Source organism: Muntiacus reevesi, chromosome 10 (genome assembly GCF_963930625.1).
Source record: "Muntiacus reevesi chromosome 10, mMunRee1.1, whole genome shotgun sequence".
Taxonomy (NCBI): domain Eukaryota; kingdom Metazoa; phylum Chordata; class Mammalia; order Artiodactyla; family Cervidae; genus Muntiacus; species Muntiacus reevesi.
Genome location: NC_089258.1, coordinates 46,131,940 through 46,151,268, shown reverse-complemented (window position 1 = coordinate 46,151,268; position 19,329 = coordinate 46,131,940). Strand labels below are relative to the sequence as shown.

The window sequence follows — 19,329 nt, the reverse complement described above, 5'->3', positions numbered from 1 at the left end:
GTGGAATGCAGCTAACACATATGTCTGTTTTAGGTAACTCAGCATGCAGACAGTCGGTGCTCACTTGTGAAGGCGGGTTTGAGATGGGGCATTTGTGAGGCTGGTTTATAAGGGAGCTGTTTTCATTCTCTCTTTCAGGCTGACCGGCATGAACCTCCCTTCTCCTGTCATCAGTAGCAAGAACTGGTTGCGACTCCATTTCACATCTGACAGTAACCACCGACGGAAAGGATTTAATGCTCAGTTTCAAGGTAAGAAGCCTTCATCTTATATGACAAAAAATAGCAGAAGATACTCTGGTCCTCTGGCAACCCTGAAATTTCAGAACTCTCTTGCTGAAGATGAAACAAGAGTTGTAAACTTGAATGAAAATGGCTTCTATCTCTCATATGAACCGTTAACTTTGAAACAATTAGCAACTTCTTAGTAAAGTTTTACTGTGGTGACAGTATGCTGTATATTTCATTGTTTTGCTGGAATTATTGCTAAGTTTTAACCAGTAAGTCAGTGAACATGTAATAGAACTCATTTCAATCGCTATGCACCCACCCAGTAAATAACAGTTTCTGATTATTTTCTTTATTTGCTTACTAAGAAGAATGTAGCATATGGGTTGCATGAAAGTGCATAAATGCATCATCTTATCACTTTTAGTCCTAAGATGTATTCACACTCCGCAAATGCAACCACCTAATGATTAGTGATTTACACACAGCTGTCCTGTGTTTTGCTCAGTTGTTTAGTTGTGTCCAACTCTTTGCGACCCCTGTACCGTAGCCCGCCAGGCTCCTCTGTCCATGGGGATTCTCCAGGCAAGAATACTGGAGTGGGTTGCTGTGCCCTCCTCCAGGGGATCTTCCCCACCCAGGGATCGAACCCAGGTTTCCCGCATTGCAGGCAGATCCTTCACTGTCTGAGCCAGCAGGGAAGCCCAAGAATACTGGAGTGGGTAGCCTATCCCTTCTCCAGGGGATCTTCCCAACCCAGGAATTGAACCAGGGTCTCCTGCATTGCAGGTGGATTCTTTACCAGCTGAGCTACCAGGGAAGCCCAGGGGACTGCAAAACAAAAACACCAGATTGTTTGTAGTTGGGTGAAACAGAGAGCTTGCCGTCAGTAGTATATTGGGTTGATTTCGAAACTTTTTGCATCTAATTCTAGATACAAAAAAAAAAAATCTCACCTGGATAGCATTTTATCATTTCCTATATGTTTCCAATAGTCAATCATTGTTATCAATACTATGAAAAAGGCAATAGGAACTATTACACATGCATCTGAAAATAAAGCAAAGTAGGATGGCTCTGTCAGAAAGCTGGATGCTTTCTCAAGCAAACTTCTCCAGCTTTCCCCAAACTGTAGCCAATTCAATGAAGGCAGAATTCCCTGAACACTTGGCACATGTAAGTTGGGACCCTAAGATGAGGAGATGAAAACAACCCCCATGCTCCAGTGTTGGTCCTTTAATGGACCGGAACCTGGTGGTCCAGAGAGTAAGAGAGAGAAAGAGGCTGATATCCCCTGGTTTACGGGGAAAGCCAATAGAGTCCTATTCTTAGGGCTCGCGCTGCTGCACGTAGGCGCCAGGCGCCCTCTCGAGTGGGTGAAGGCACAGCGCGCCTTCTCCAGAGGGTCTTAGAAGCCCAGGCAAGAAAGTGAGCTCAGCGGGCCTCCGCGCTCCAAGGAATTAGCCTGAAATAGAGAGAGAGAGAGAGAGAGAGAGAGAGAGAGAGAGACAAGAAATAGAAAGAAAGAAAAAAAGAAAAAGACACGGGGACCAAAGCTCTGATGGAGCAAAGGCGTTTTAATCAACATGGCATGGGCATATATACTGTAGTTATTCTCAGCAAAGATAAAGATTAAAATTCCAGACTTAACAAAACATAAGATGAGCCCTGTGAAAGAGAGAGTTGCAAACAATCACCTTTTACTGTATGACTTATAAAAAGGAAGAGGGTACTTGTCACTGTAATGAGAAATGCCTGAATTCCTCAGCCCGGGGAAAGGTGTGCCTCTCCTCTTAATTCCTGAATATTCAGGAATCAATAAGGGCCAGAGGGTTCCTGACAGATCCAAAACAGCACACAGGAAGCCTCTTGTTAAATGCTTGCTGACACTCCAGAAACTCGCAAATCACAAAGACAGTGTGCAAACAACTCTGTCTATGAAGGATAGAACATAAAGTCACAGATGCAACTGAGGAAGGTTTTAGTAATGTTCCAACTGGTGAGTCTGAATGCCACCTATCTGAAACACATTTATTCTCTTTTTATAAATTTTATTGGAGTATAGTTGATTCACAATGTCGTGTTCATTTTGAAACACATTTTGAAATCCATAATGCCCTTACTGTGTCCTTTTGGGCAAGAAGTGAAAAAAAACTAAGAGTGATTTTCAGGGATTTAAGTACAGATGATGCTGAGAAGGGTGCATGTGGTAGGTTTTACCTGCCACTGGTCCACAGGCACATGGACCCTCACAGAACGCACCTGACTTGAAGGCCAGGGACAATTTTGTTTCTCGTAAATTCATTTTATCTACAAGGAGCATCGTGCATCTATGCTGCCAGAAAGTTCTTAGATTGCAAATACACTGCCTTGAACTTGAGGAGAGTCACACCAATTTGTTTTCACTATTCCCAGGACCCAGGCAAGGCCGATATTTTTCTTCTCAGACCTGCCTTTATGAGCCTTGATCTTCCAAGGCCATGTATTCTAACTGCAGTTATAGGAGAACAGGCCTGGAAAGCATAGAGCAGTGGGAGTTGGGGTCTCATGGGGATGTAACGGGGGAAGCTGAGGAATACCCCACTCAGTCTTGGAGGAAATTCTGGGTTTTCTCCATATTATTTCCCATCAACAGATACATCTATCTCTGATTTAAGACCCTCATAGAGCACTATTTAGAATCACAACTGACTGATCAGTTGGTACATTATAGAGTTGTTCCTAAACTGGTAACTGATCTCCAAAAGTCCTACTTAGTTGATGCATATGGAAATACAGAAACATTTCCAGGTGTCATCCTCTCAACCTGATCATTGAACCTGGCACCTGGACCAGTGACTGAAAGATGAAAAATAGAATGTCAAGTTTGAAGATGCTCCAAATCAAAAAAGAAGCAATTGCAATGTTGCAACACCGCATATCAGCCACTGATTTTATATGTGTATTATGTATAGTATATTCATATGTATTTGTATATGTATAAACGTGGTGATTAAAAAAACTAGCACCTAACCGGCCAGGCTCCTCTGTCCATGGGATTCTCCAGCAAGAATACTGGAGTGGGTTGTCATGCCCTCCTCCAGGGGATCTTCCTGACCCGGGGATCAAACACACATCTGTTATGTCTCCTGCATTGGCAGGCAGGTTCTTTACCACTAGCGCCACCTGGGAAGCCCATATTAAAATATATTTGTATATATATATATATATATAAGTGATTATTAGAAAAATTTGCACGTAAAACCAAAGAGATGAAAAGGCGTGAGAATACAAGGAGGGGGTAAATGTGGCTCAGCAGTGATGTGTAAGAAAACCTCTTCAGGCTGACGCTGGAGCTCATGACCAGGACTAAAGGTGTCAGGGGCTGCCCCTTCTTCATTGGCCTCAGGCCTTATATCACAGGAAGGGTCATGACATCACGACTAAGGCCTGATCTCAGCTGACCATCCATGGACAGTCAGATTCAGCCCTGGATGTCATCCTTTTGAAACCAAAGGTTACAAAACAAAGAGGACCAGGATGACAGTAAGAAATGTTCCAAAACGGGAACTGAGGACGCTGAGAAGGAGCCTGGTCCACACCAGGCAGGAAGGCATCACGTGCGTTTCTTGGCTCCTGGGGGCAGAACTGTCACCCGTGAACAGAAGCCACAGGTGGACCTTCCTGGCAACCCCAGAACAAGCCCGCGGGCAGCAGAAGGCAGGACACAGAGCACCGGCCTGGGTGGGCCTCTGGCAGCCCCTGGCCACCCCGCTGACATCCCCGCTGGACACAGGGCTTGCCTGGACGTTGCAGGGAGGCCTCAGTATTTTCACTCTGAGGACAAATACTTCCTGTCTTGTAGGAAGGTACTATTCTTGTAATTTTCTTGTAATGTTCCTTTTTCTTTTCTACCTAGATTGAACATCAGGAAGCCCCAATTTATATTGTACTATATTTCAACTAAACAAATTCAAGGGGGGAAAAAAAAAACCCAAAAAACGCTGTTGTTATTACCTCCACACTTGCTAAGAAGAAAACAAAGTAGAAGAGCAATCTAGAAAACCAGCAAGAACAATAATAATAGTGAAAACACGGTGTCTAGTGAAAGCTACTTTAATATCAATGTAAATATTCTCTCAAAGAATCTGAATCTCAGGGTATTTGGTGGATAAGGGGAACATTAGAAAACACATTTCTGTGCTCACTGCCTTCAATGTTATTGTAGTCACATTTATCATTTGCAGTCACTCTTATGGCTATACAATTTCCATCAGTGTTACTCAGAGTGAATGAGACAGCAGATTGTGTGAGATTCCTGTGAAAACTCTTTGTGTTCCTAAGTTGCCAACGCAGCCCCCTGCTGGCGTGTCTGCCACAGAATCTGCCCCTCTGATGGGAGAATGAAGCCTGCAGAGATTTTTGCAACTTCTAAAAACAAAGAATCCATTCCTTTTAACTTGGGGCTTTTCTTGGTCAGATAAACAGCCACCCACCAGCTAGCATGGTCTTCCTTGATGTTTCTACCTTTCATCCCTGTGTCCTTTCTTCTCTGAACCTCGCACTGTGTTCTTTGGCTTTTCTCTCTTCGATCATGCCATCAAGTTATGCCAGAAGTAGAAGTAAGGTTGACTGACAGGTAAAACCACTCTGTAGTTGCTAAATATATTCACCTTTAAAATAGCATTATGAGCAAAAAAAATGTGGCAAATGCAATAAAAGCCGCTTGGTAGATTTGCAATATCATGCATCTCTTATGGGCCCTCACAGAATGACAGATTTATGTAGGACATGCTATTCTTTAAATCAACCGAAAATTGAGCCCATGCTTTATATGTTGCCTCCATCATTAATTATAATTAAATAAGTGCCTGTTAGCACAATCCATCATGTAGACATTTCTGATGTCTATAAGATGAATTTTTTTTAAAGATATATTAACCTTGAACCATGAGTACCTCTCCAGTATGAAGTAGCCATATATGTGTCAAGCTCCAGTTTCACATGTTTATCTGACTATTTGCAAAAATACAGTTTTCACAACATGAAATGCCCATTGATTTCTGTAATTGATCAATCATGTGGAAAGTATTTGTAATAAAGTTCCAGCTTACACAGAGAATACTCTATCTTTTAAATCAAGGGAAAACCTGACTGTGGATTTAAATTTTGCATTGACACAAATAATTGGCGTTCTTTTTATTTTATTTCATTCTATACAACTATTGATTTTTTTCTTTTTATTAAAAATGAAGAACTTTGTATAAAAAGAGGACTTTTCTGTTGCTAAACACATGTTTTGGGGGCTTCCCTGCTGGCTCAGTGGTAAAGAATCTGTCTGCCAATGCAGAAGACGTGGGTTTGATCCCTCATTGGGGACGATCCCGCATGCCTTGGAGCAACTAAGTCCATGCGCCACAAATACTGAGCATGTGTTCGAGAGCCCGAGAGCCCGAGAGCCTCAGCTACCGAGCCCATGTGCCCTAGGGTATGTGTTCCGCAGCGAGAGAGGCCGCGGCAATGAGAAGCCCATGCCCCACAGCCGGGGAGCGACCCCCTGCTCACCCACAGCCAGGGAGCAGCCCCCGCTCACCCACAACCGAGAAAAGTCTGCATAGCAGCAACAACGACACAGCCAGAAGTAAATAGCTAGAATGTGTTTTGGAAAATTGGGAGCTTCATCTTTTGAGATTAACTCAAATTCAGGTAGAGTTCACGCCTTCTCCCTTCACTACGCAGGGCTCCCCTTCCCTGTAACCTAAGATACAGTCCCAGAGGCTCTGCCTCCGAGGTCAAGGACCTGGATCCTGAGGCCCTGTGTATCTGTCTCTGTCTAGGACAGTAAACAGTAAGGGCTGTAAACTAGAACCTGGAAGGGGCTCAATTGACATACAACGTGTTGAAGGAAACCAAGAGCTTCCTCTCCCCAGGGCTTGGGGCCACTGGTCTGCGGAACCAGTGAGGAAGCCCCAGGTGGCGCTCTGGCTCATTTCTGTGGCCTTGGGCACCGTGCTCCCTTGCACTGAGGGGCCCTTCCACGTTTCTTGGTTTTCTTTCAATCGAAATAAACTACTGAAATCTCATCTTATAACCTCTAAGTAATTCTTGCTGTTTAGTCACTAATTCGTGTCTGATTCTTTGCAACCCCATGGACTGTAGCCCCCCAGGCTCCTCTGTCCATGGGATTCTCCAGGCAAGAATACTGGAGTGGGTTGTCATTTCCTTCTCCAGGGGATCTTCCCGACTCAGGGATCAAACCTGGGTCTCCTGCATTGGTAGGCAGATTCTGTTCCAATGAGCCACCAGGGAAACCCATATAATTCTTAAAACCTCAAAAGGGGAAAAAAGAGTTTTTAATAAGTATAAATTCACTAAAATCAGAAACACATACCACTTTCCTTAAATATATACTTTAACTTCTTTCAAACCAGAGATTCCTGCAACTCTAGGACTTTCAATAATTCACAGAAGATGCCCATCTCTGTGTTTCCAGCTGCTGACTCCTGTCCTCTCCTTTTTCATTAAGTACTTTTTATTAGCCAATATCCTTTCTGCCTTGTGTATCTCACTATCTAAGTCTACAAAATGAGAATAATAATATCTGCCTCCCCAGATCATTGTGGGTAGCAAATAAAATGAAAAGAAAGTGTGGTGAGTGCTTTGTAAACAGCATGAGATGTTAGAACATGCATCAGTAACCTTCCTCAAGCTTAGCGTCTTCCTCACCCAAATTAACTAAAACAAGCAGTTTGTTCTTCAACATTTTAAGGGCTATTTTAAAACCTTAATCACGGACCTACTGTTGCCTTACATTGTTGGCAGTAATTTGGATGGGCACAGACCTACTGGACAGCTGTTTCAAGGTAAAATTGGACCCCTGTGTCCTCTAGACCCAGCAATTCCACTCTGGGTGCCTGCCCCCCAGAAATGAGCACAGGTGTGCAAAAGGACAAAGAATATGTCCTGAAGGTTCACCCATGATGGTCGGACACTGCAGTAAACCTACGTGCCCAGCCACAGTGGAGCATGTGAAGAACACTAAATACAAATGGAAAGGGACAAACTACTTCTACAAGTAACAACATGAGGAGTCTCACAGACATACTGTGGAGCAAATGGACCCAGACACAGAGGCATGCACCCTGCATGGTCCCTTTACCTGACATCTGGGGATCTGCAAAGTCATGGTTTACACGGGTTGTTACTGATGTTCAGTCACTCTGTCATGTCTGACTCTTTGTGACCACGTGGACTGCAGCATGCCAGGCTTCCCTGTCCTGTGCTGTCTTCTGGATTTGCTCAAAACCATGTCCATTGAGTCGGTGATGCCATCCAACCATGTCATCCTCTGTTTCCCCCTTCTCCTCCTGCCTTCAATCTTTCCCAGCATCACGGTCTTTTCTAATGAGTCAGCTCTTCATATCATGTGGCCAAATATTGAAGTTTCAGTTTCAGCATGAGTCCATCCAATGAATATTCAGGGTTGATTTCCTTTAGGATGGACTGGTTGGATCTCCTTGCAGTCCAAGGGACTTATTGCTAAAGAAGAACACCATGCTTTTTGTGTATTTACATTTCAGTTTAAAAGGTGTTTTTAAAAAGGGTCAAAACAATCCCCTTCCTCCAAAACATGAATTTCTATAGAATTTTCTTACAAATAGGCACAGACAAAAATACCTAGAGGTCTGCCCACTCAATGTCATGATGCTGTCAAAGGTCAACATTAGGAAGGGGCTCCCACTGCACAGCAGGGAAGGGGACAGTAAGCGGTGGCCACATCATACAGCCTGTAAATACATGGCTACACCAGGCCGTCAGCAGAACCGTCTGCGTTCTCTGTTCATTGTCATCCTCTCAACTCTATTTCCTCCATAGACTTGCTGCACTGCTTCCTTTGTTGCCAAACAGAACACCTTTCCTTGGGGAGCAGCGATTTGTTTTTGTGAAAGGGAAATCCCAAAGAAAAGAGTGTCACTATAAGACAACTATGAGCAAGTGACAGCTTCATCCATTTTCACCTCTGCTGATGTCAGAGGGAGCAGAAGGGCTGTTGGAGACAGTTTCCCAGAGGGGTCCACCTGGGTGTGTCCAGAGCACCAGGAAGGAGGAGGGGAGGGATCTGGGCAAAGGAGCATCGAATGCAGACATGTATTCGGGCTTCTACAAACGCAGCCCATCAGTCCTGGGGTCAGAGGGGAGACAGAGGAAGAGAGGGAGATGAGGGATGCAGGGGAAAGGGAGGATTTACGCTGCCCTTAGAAATGGGGCTGTACATGTATATTATCTATGGTGAAACAGATCACTAGCCCAGGTGAGATGCATGAGACAAGTGCTCGGGCCTGGTGCACTGGGAGGACCCAGAGGAGTCGGGTGGAGAGGGAGGTGGGAGAGGGGATCGGGATCGGGAATAACGTGTAACTCTATGGCTGATTCATGTCAATGTATGACAAAACCTACTGAAATGTTGTGAAGTAATTAGCCTCCAACTAATAAAATAAAATTAAAAAAAAAAGAAATGGGGCTGTAACTGGGGGGTAGATGGAGGTTCTCCGGCGCGTCCGAGGAGTGGGATGGGAGGGCAGTGCACAGAGTTCTGTTGGCAAGGCTGCAGGGTGGCCCCCTTTGGTAGCTCCTGGTGTCCGGGAGGCGGACAGCCTGGGCATCTCAAGAAGAAGGCTTGCAGGGGGGACACTCTGAGACAGTGAGCACAGGAACGGGGACCCACCCCAAGTCGTCGCATTTAACAAAGAGGAAAAATGTGGCTGAGATAAAGACAGAAAGTGCCCTTCATCCCAAGGCTCAGCCACAAGCTTTCTGGGTGGCTCAACTGGTAAAGAACCCGTGTGCTGGTGCAGGTGACACGGGAAACGTTGAGTACAGTCCCTGGGTCAAGAAGGTCCCCTGGAGGAGGATGGCAACCCACTCCAGTATTCCTGCCTGGAGAATCCCATGGACACAGGAACCTGGCATATAGTCCATGGGGTTGCAGACAGTCAGACCTGAGCACGCACGCCACCCAAGGCTCAGCCACCACCACATTTAAAGCATCAGTATATTTGACAGAATGTGTCCATCAGAGGGGAGTGTGTGTGTGTGCATGTGTGTGTGCACATGCAATGGTGATCATGGTAGATGCAAGCAGTGGCAGCCTGTATTCTTCAGAGCCCAGTGAACCAGAGCTGGACACGAGACACGAAATGGATTCCAGGCTCAGTAAGCAGTGGCCTGGCTGTGACCCGCTTCCTCCAGGGAACACAGGCGGGAGGGAGAGTGTGTTAATTAGCACATCATCAGATACTTGTGGAGTGCCCACTGTGTGCCCTCAATGCCTCCATCTGTTCTGGGAAAGCCCCATTTCTCACGGAGCTGGCCTCCTGGGGAGGGAGACAGAAATCCATCAAACAAGTTGAGTGCATGCTGATGGGGGAAACATTAGGGTCTCATTCAAGAAAGGCCCTTCAGAGGGAACGGTATCTGAGCCGAGATCCCAGCGGCTTGTGATGGTTAGGAGAAGAGCTAAGTGGGCAGTGACAAAGGCAAGTGTCAGTACTTTGCAGGAGGAGCGGCCGAGGAAGAACACAGAACGCTGCCGGACGATAACTGAAGAGAGAGGTCAGGGGACAGTCCCTTGGGGCCCTGTGGGGTCTGCAGGGACCAGCCAGGCTTATTTGATTTATAAGGCAAGGCTATGGAATGTCTGGAAAGTGAGGAGGCAGGTGTGAGATCTGAGCCCATCACTTGAGCTCGTCTGTAGAGAAACCCCTCTGTCAACCATTATCCTGTCCCCTCCAAGGGCAATGGGGAGTCTTCTACATGAATAGATGGCCCTGTCTTCTCTCTCATCTGGGTTCCTGGACCCCAGTCCTGAGATATGGATCATGTCACAGCACTGGAAAATTGTGCTTTCTCGTCTGCAAGGTGGAGGTTGCAGCTGAGCTCAGGTGATGGGCTAGGGCAGCACACCTGGGGTCAGCTGCCCTCAGGGCTCTTGTCCTGGCCCAGGTGACATACCCCTCACCTGCTTCCATTGGCCCAAATTCCAGCCCCACTGTGTAGCATCATCTGGGCCGACTACATGATGTATTAGACCCACCCGCTTATCCTTTGTAAAAGAGGGGAAGCGGGTGTGATTGTGCAAGTGTGTGCCAGGACATTCAGAAACCACAAGGTCAAACCCATCATGAACAGGACAGGACAAAGACAAGATGCCCAGATTTCAGGAGTGTTATTATTTTTTTTTCATTTATCTTTATTAGTTGGAGGCCAATTAATTTACAATATTGTAGTGGTTTTTGCCATACATTGACATGAATCAGCCATGGATTTACATGTATTCCCCATCCCGATCCCTCCTCCCACCTCCCTCTCTACCGGATCCCTCTGGGTCTTCTCAATGCACCAGGCCCCAGCACTTGTCTCATGCATCCAACCTGGGCTGGTGATCTGTTTCACCCTAGATAATATACAGGTTTTGATGCTGTTCTCTTGAAACATCCCACCCTCGCCTTCTCCCACAGAGTCCATAAGTCTGTTCTGTACATCTGTGTCTCTTTTTCTGTTTTGCATATAGGGTTATCATTACCATCTTTCTAAATTCCATATATATATGTTAGTATACTGTGATGATCTTTATCTTTCTGGCTTACTTCACTGTGTATAATGGGCTCCAGTTCAGGAGTGTTAATAATTGCTTCAGCTAGACATCGGGCCCAGGTTCTTACTAATGTTGAAAAAGAGAACATATTTCTTAAGGAAAGTGCATGGTTTTACTCATTAGAGATGTTAAATTCATAGATAGGAGGCTCACCTGGAGAGGGCCTAATGGAGTAAATGAACTTTTGAGTCTGTTCCAGACTTCTGATCTATGTCAGTGCATCTTCATGTATTGATTGATTTAAAACTTGTGTTTGAAATATTCATGCACAGTAAATCATAGCCATTCCACATAAAAGCACTTAAACTAAAGCCTCCTTTTCCCTAAACTCCTAAGTGTGGTTCCCACTGGGCAATTGGGAACCGACAGTATTATTCAGTAAATCATGGCTGTTTAGAATACATTAATATGTGAGCACAGGTAGATGTTAGGTTCTTATGCTTGGTGAGTATAAAAGCTTCGGGTGGTTATTACTCCCCCAGTAAACTGTCTTTGCACAATTTTTATTTACATGCCATTAGATGGAAGTTATTCTAGTTTTTGGTTTATCAGCTCCTAACTGTGTTCTCTTCACGCTTTCACTCTCTAAGCTGGCAGTTTAATCAGTCCAATCTGGAGGCTATGTTTAGAGTTTTTTTGCTAAATGTGCATGTCCATTTCTCATGTGGACTGAATACTTTGGAAGTTAAAGCATTATGGTGTACTTGGCCCGTGTCAGGGGGCTGCCACTGAGAAACCCTTGTTTAATTTCTTCTCTGCCCCCGCCCTGATGCTGATACGGCAGGGAGGTGTTGGAGTTATGGCTTAACTGAGATAGTTACTGCTCAGAGCTGTAGGGACATGGACAGTCAGTCAGAGCTGCGTGGAAGCCGGGAAGCTTGAAAAGGCACAAACCACGCCGCCTGTTCTCTTAATCACCAGTCAGATGACTCAGATTGTACAACAATGCTTCTGCTTGATGTAGCACAGATTTTAGGATGAGCCCAGGGAGGGAGCATTGTTATCCCAAAGGCTGCCTCATTTAGTTAGAGCTTCACGCCCCTCATGAAAGAATGGTACTGTCGCTTCCGAGGATAAATGCAAGACACAACTCAGATCCAGATGTGGGTTGAAAATGGGTTTTGAAGCATCATGGAGCAAAAGCCAATTTCTGGGCACCTGTGGAATCTGGTTTCCTCAAATTGCATCAGCATGTTTCAAGTTGCATGAAAAACACCTATACTCTCCTAATGGTGTTTCTTTCTGCTATATTGAGGCATAATTGACTAATAAAATTGTAAATATTCAAAGTGTGCAACATGACAATTTGATATACACAAAGGATATAGGATTCTCACTATCGAGTTAATAAACACACACATCGCTTTACATAGGCACCTTTCATTTTTGGTGGGAACATGTGAATCCTCTTCTCTTTGGGAGTTTCGCTCATACAGCACAGCGTTAGCAACTGTTGTCTCCGTGGTGCACATTAGGCCCCAGACCCTAGTCATCTGATTACTGAAAGCTTGTTCCTCTGTACCAGGCTCTGTCTGTTTGCCCCAGCTCCAGTCCCTGGCTGCCACTTGTCTGTTTTCTAATTGACTCAAGTTCAAAACCTTAACCAAGTCAAAATTAGAGGTTTACTTCTAGAAATGGTTATAAAGACCAGTGCCCTGCTTTCCTTAACCCAGATATTATCTGCCCCAGCTACAGAATTGTAACACCTGAGAGCTTTTCAAAAACACTCTGAAATTATGATTTGTTGATTTAAGATAAGGACCAACACAGGTATTTTTTTTAAGGCTTTCCAGATTATTCTAACGTGGAGCCAGAGTTAACAGAACGATGGAAGCTATTTGTAAGTGATCTGATACTTAATTGTACAATTTATACCACCAGTGATAATCTTCACTGCTTTAAAATTAAAAGTGGTGACTATTGCTTAATATTTTGAAATTCAAAATGTAATTCTTTTTTTGGATCTTCTACATAAAAAAAATCATATATTAGAAATTACCTTGGAGTGTATCAGAATGAATATACAAAAAATAAATCCACTGTGATAGTAACAAAAAAGTGAAGTATTCATTTATCTCTTATTTTAGTTAATAGTCTATAGAATTGTAAGGCACAGAACATGCTATGTATTTATAAATATATTTAATTGATACCTTTTATAGGGCATTCAATCTAGTCTTATAAACTCTAATATCTTCATTATTTTAATGTTTAGTCTTTAAAATGATTTAAAACATAGTAGAATATATTTGTTAATTCAACCTTCAATACAAAGGTATGGAATTTGGCCTTTTGCTCAAAGCATTTTTGAGAATATTCTTTTCTTTGTTTGAAGTAATTTATCTTTTCTGTTCAGAGTAATTTTTAGGCAATTCCAAACACTGAGACCAAAGTTTCTACAATGCATTACATTGCTTAATGCCAATGTTAACTTTAGACCTGTATTGATTGCTGTTGGTATCTAAACGATAACACTGATTTAAAATTTAACTAGAACAAAATTATGTCATATGTTGATTTCCATTTAATTATATTAACCTGAGATGTATTGAACACCTACTATTAGCAAGACATTGCAACAGATAATATGAGATTGCAGTAAAGAGCATGCATCTCCTGCCTGAGGTACTTTTTGGAACAACGGGGAAGACCAGGCTTGCTTACTTCTGCTGTTGTGATTCTCATGTATTTTTTATCTGCCTTTTTGGGGGATTGTTACCTCTGATCTTGGAATTGGAGAGGATGGGCTCAAATTTAAAATATTAATATCAACTTAACCAATTTATTTGTTGAAGGGAAAGGTAATTATTAATTTTAACACCAACCTTTATCTTTATTTCTTTTTTAATTAAATGTAATCACATAAAAATAGGTAGTGGTAGAATACTAATACATGGTAGCTATAACTCTTCTCAATGTTGTATCAACCAATAATAATACATATTTTTAAGAATATATGAATTACATGATATATTAGGAATATATAAATCACAGTCCAGGCATATTGTAAGCATTGGATATGGGAAAGTGGTTAATAATTCACTATCTCCACCTTCAGGAGTTTATAATTTAATTGGTAGCTCACAATACATATTTGGGTCAGTTTCCCTATTGAAAATGTAATCTCTCCAGACAGACTCCATGCATATAAACAAGGTTTTATTTATTTATTTATTTTTAACTTCATGTTTGCCTGAAATCCTAGGTCACAGGTAGACTTCGGGTAGAACATTTTATCTAATCACAGAGAATACAGAGTTAGGATGATTGATTCCTGTTATTGGTAAGCCGTAGAAGACTCACTTTATAGATGGAAGACAAATGCAGACAGGTATTTCATACAGAGACAGGTCAACGGACAGATAGACGGACAGGACTTCTCACAGAGGGGTGGGAGCAGAGGTCGCAGAAGTGTGAAGTGGACAAAGACATGCTTGAGTGAATGTGAAGCTGGAAAGAATGGGGGGAAATCCAGACTGAAAGGACAATTTGAGAAGTACAAAAAAAAAAACAAAAAAAAAAAAAACGAGCATGCTTGGACAAAGTTTAATTTGATTTGACATCTGTGGAACATCACGACTGAAAAGTATGCTTGGGCCAGAATGTGACTGACGCTATAAGGAGCCTGAACAGCTGTCTGTAGGCACCAGGAGCTTCTTGAAGGTCACCTGGGCAGGCCTGACCTTTGAGGCTGGATGAAAAAGGGTCAGAGAAGTCAGCGTGTCATTGCCACAAGGAACTCAGACTATTGTAGGGCATGATGACACATTCAGAGAACGGAAATTTGGCATAGTGTCTGTTTCCCAGTGAGATGCTTAGACAATCCTTATTATTGACATTTTTTTATCATGCCAGAAGGGATCTGTCTGCACTATTTACACTGAATAATTCAGGTTTTAACAAACAGTTAATCCCAAAGTCAAACAATGCATATCACAGGCATGCAGAATTAAGTCTGCCTACTGCAAACTCTAGAGCCAACGGAAATTGGATCACATTTTATTTACTGAGATTCTGGGTAAAAAGGGCATCATGTCTGTCATGAGATGTGCATAGTATGGGGATTAACTAGCGAGTCTGGACTAGACTATCTCACCTTATAAACCCTCTTGTGACACCATCTCCTTTCCTGTCTTCCACTGTAAATCCTCTTGAAAGGATGCCCTACAGAGCATCCTAACCCCTGGCATCCTGCCTGTGGTCCAGGACCTCTGAACCGCCAAGCCCTGTCATAGTCACATGTCACTCCCCGCTTCTTGATAACCCACAAATGAGGAACCTGGGTGAGGTTCTGCCCTCACCCTGCCCTGTGCTCCTTGTCCGGGCCGTGTCTCCCCCCTGAGCCTCAGGAGCCGATGCTCAGATTGGGATGCAGGAACCAGTTGCTTCCTTTTGTGCAGTGAGACACCACCTTCCTTGGGTGCAGATCCCTGCATTTACTTCACCCCTCTTCCCCGCTACACATCATAGAGTCCACACCCAGATTCCCTTCCCGTGTCTCTGCGCCCCCGCGTCGGATCCCAACATCGCAACGTCCACTGCTCCTTGCGTCTTTATCGTGCAGACACCCCCCTCTCCTCTCCATCCATAAGCCACACCATCCTTCTCGGCATGCTAGAGGGATGCCGCCCACTTCTGAGAACTCCTGCTAATGATTCTCTATCTGGCATGTAGTTCTTTTATTGCTGTTCAGTCACCAAGTCGTGTCAGACTCTTTGCAAGCCCATGGACTGCAGCACACCAGGCCTCCCAGACTCTCACCACCTTTCCGAGTTTGCCCAAGTTCCTGTCCACTGAATCGATGGCGCCACCCAACCATCTCATCCTTTGTCGCCCTCTTCTTCTTTTGCCTTCAATCTTTCCCAGGATCAGGGTCTGTTAATTAGGCTTTAAGTTTGCACTCATCAGTTAAGGTAGCCACTGGCCACAGGTGAGCACTGAACACTCCAAATGTGGTTGTTTCAAAGATGAGCTGTAAAGATTAAAGGCCTCGGATTTCAATGGCAATGTGAAAAAAAAAAAGACTAAGACATTGCAAGTTGAAAAGATGATGTCGTCTATCATTTTAAATATTTTTAAACTGTTTGATGTGTCTATCAGAAAATTTTAACTTGCATAAGTGGTCACATGTGTGGCTCACACTTTATTTTATAGGCAGCTCTGGTGTAAGACTGGGAGTCAAATATTTAAAATATCAACCTTGCCGATTTCTTTCAGAAAAGAGTAATTATTAATTTTAATGTCTACCTTTATATTTCTTTCTTATTTAAAATAAATGTAATTATGTAAAAATAGACAGCAGCTGGTAGGAAATTAATACATGGTAGTTTTAATTTTTTTTTAATATTTATCAACCAATAATAATAGATATTTTTTAAGAATATATGAATTATATGATATTTTAAGAATATATAAATCATATGTAGCAGACACACCAATTACTACTGTCTGAAATCTTCATACTAAACCTACGTCTTGGTTTAAAATTTTGGTTTGAAAATTTAATAAACCCAAATCTGTAAGAATTCAAAGTATATGCTTTACTACCATTTATTCTTCAATCTGAATGAGTTTTGTTTTTTCTTTTCTTGGAAGTGAACAAAAGATAAAGGTCATATGAAATTTCCCAGGAATTGAGAAAGAATTATACTATAAAAGAGAAAAAGAATATTAAAAAAAGAAGATAAGCATTTTAAACAAAAAATAGAGAAGAAAGAGTAAACAAATGTGGATTTTTTTTTTTTTTAAATTCTCAAGATTGCCATGGACCAACCTTTGATATCCTGATTAAAACCTGAGTGTACGCTCCCAACAGGCCTTTGTGCTACTCAGTAGGGTGAACCCTCAGCTCCGTCCCTGTCTTTAGTCTCCAGGACAAAGGCCAACAAATGTCCCAGACTCCACAGTGGTGATAAAATGTCTATGTCACACATGAACAGCTCCCCTCCTTATTATGACCTTGGCCTGAAGAAAGCTAGATCAGCTTATGCTCCCCACACATAATAAGTGACATCATGAGTTTTGTGAGAATAATAAGTTGTTTTTTTTTCTAAACTTCCTACTTAAACAGTTCTGGGAAAACCCCACTTGGATTACAATTTGCTTAACTGACAAAAATTCTCACAACCTGCATGTGAAGTAAGTGCTCTGTTGAAATACTTAAAATTATTATTTGCAACTATTGAAAAAGCAGTGACTGTGGAGAACTAAAATAATGCAGAATTTTAATTCAGTGAAATTAATACCTTAATACCTTGGATTTTCATTCTGTGAAAAAGTGGTTCTATATTTTGCAAATTCCTTTATATTTAATTGACTCATTCAGTGACACCAGGAAAGTCCAGGAGAATTTTAATTGCAAGTATACTGAAGATGAAAGAGAGTTCTGGCATTATTTTTTCTCTAATGTTTAGAGAAAAGGTCATCTCTGCTTAAAGACTTTTGTTAGCATTGTATACTTCTTGAAGTTCTTCTATTTACCTGCTTCTCTGAATGGCCACTAAGTTAAAATGTCTGCATCACTTATTGCTAAAAAATTGGAAAAAAAAAAAAACAAAAAAACACATTCAATACCACTCTGTCTCCACTGGCTATGAAATCTATTGCTTTTGTCTTGATAAGGGTGGATCAATAATTTAGTATTTAATAATACTCTTTGTGCCCTTCAGACTCCTTTCAATGTTCCTTTTTAAATTCCTTTATAGGATTAGCAATTTGAAAATTGTATTTTCAGTCTTTTTTTATGAAATAAAGTTATAACTCATATGACCCTTTAAGGAGTATTTCTTTAGGGATTATTATCCTTTAGGCTTTATTTCATTAGCTAATTTTAATCTAATTAGTTCTAGACAGGAAGCTTATAGTTTTGCCTGTTCATATAATTTTCTTAGCAACAGGTACTCAAGAAATGAGTAGATGTGATCCTTTGTGCATTTTTGACTAGTTAGAGTTTAAATGATAGGTATTAAAAATTTAAAAAAAAAAAAGAAGCCTCACTGAACATTTCAAAAATCTCACTCTTTCTAGCTCTGTTGAAAAACCCAAGCTGTTTTCTTTCTTCCTCTAGAAATTGTCAGTCTTATAGACAATGAACAGAAAGTTTCTTCAGAGCAAATTTAAAGATGTGCTCAAAACAGGTTAGCTTAAAAAACAGCTCTGGGGAAACACATCTGTAATAAATCCTAATTCAAATAGCTTCAGTAAAAAATATTTCTGTGCAAAAAATGCAAAGCCTTCCTCCTGTTCCATAGTTGATATATATATGTGTGTGTGTGTGTGTATGTGTATATATATGTACACATACAAACACACACACATACGGTGTCAGGAAGATTCCCTGGAGAAGGAAATAGCAACCCACTCCAGTATTCATGCCTGGAGAATCCCATGGACAGAGGAGACTGGAGGGCTACAGTCCATGGGGTCGCAAAGAGTTGGACATGACTGAGTGACTAACACTTTCACCTTCACTTTCATGCTTTATTAAACTGAATCCAAGATAAGAACATTTTCACATTTTAATGTCTCCAAAGGGAGGATCAGGTATTTGGCAGTGTTTTGTCTTGGCCCTTTCTCAGTGGTGTATACGATAATTCTGCATCCTAGTCGGTGGTGTCTTAGATGTGATGGGATTCTCTAAGAGGGCATGATCTGATTGTAGGCACTTCTATTTTCCAGAAATTAAGACTCTTGTGATACAACTGTGTCCCATTTCCTGCCCACCACTCCATCCCAGGGCCCTGTTGCACATGCAGAGTTCTAGAATTTGCTCCTACCTCTACATATGACTATCCTGAGGGGAGGAGTGAAAGCAATAGGAAGGAAGGGAAAGGAGAAATACTGGAGTCTTGGGGGAGTTATAATTGGTGTTAATTAAATTTGTAAAAATAATATAAACAAGAAATCATCTAAAATTAATATCATACCATATGGTACAACCTTACAATATAAGAGTTTAAACATTATTAGATTAAACTATGGACTGCTATGTCCATATTTAATTATGAAATGCAGGAGACCCCGGTTCAATTCCTGGGTTGGGAAGATCCACTGGAGAAGGGATAGGCTACCCACTCCAGTATTCTTGGGCTTCCCTTGTGACTCAGCTGGTAAAGAATCAGCCTGCAATGTGAGAGACCCATTTCATTCCCTGTGTTTGGAAGATCCCCTGGAGAAGGGAAAGGCTACCCACTCCAGTATTCTGGCCTGGGGATTTCCATGGGCTGTATAGTCCACTTTTAAAGACTTCAAAATGTTAATTGACAGGAAGCTGAGTGTCACACACTGAATCCTTATTTATAAAGACAGTGTCAAAACTTGGCCATAATATATGGGTACTGGGGGAAAGGATGCGGCAAGGGAAAGTTATGGACTTCGGGATGGACATGTACATATGGCTCTGTTTAAAATGTATAACCAATAGGGACCCACATGAGTAGCACATGGAACTCTACTCAATGTTATGTGGCA

The 19,329-nt window shown here is 42.2% G+C and overlaps 1 protein-coding gene across 1 annotated transcript in view; it reads left to right on the top strand.

Annotated features, from left to right (window-relative positions):
* Window positions 1–19,329, top strand: part of LOC136176275 (CUB and sushi domain-containing protein 1) — a 1,594,796-nt gene that overhangs the window by 882,073 nt on the left and 693,394 nt on the right. The window contains exon 5 of the mRNA XM_065946402.1: window positions 139–251. Within this exon, the coding sequence (XP_065802474.1) occupies window positions 139–251 (113 nt within the window). The remainder of the gene's footprint in view (window positions 1–138; window positions 252–19,329) is intronic.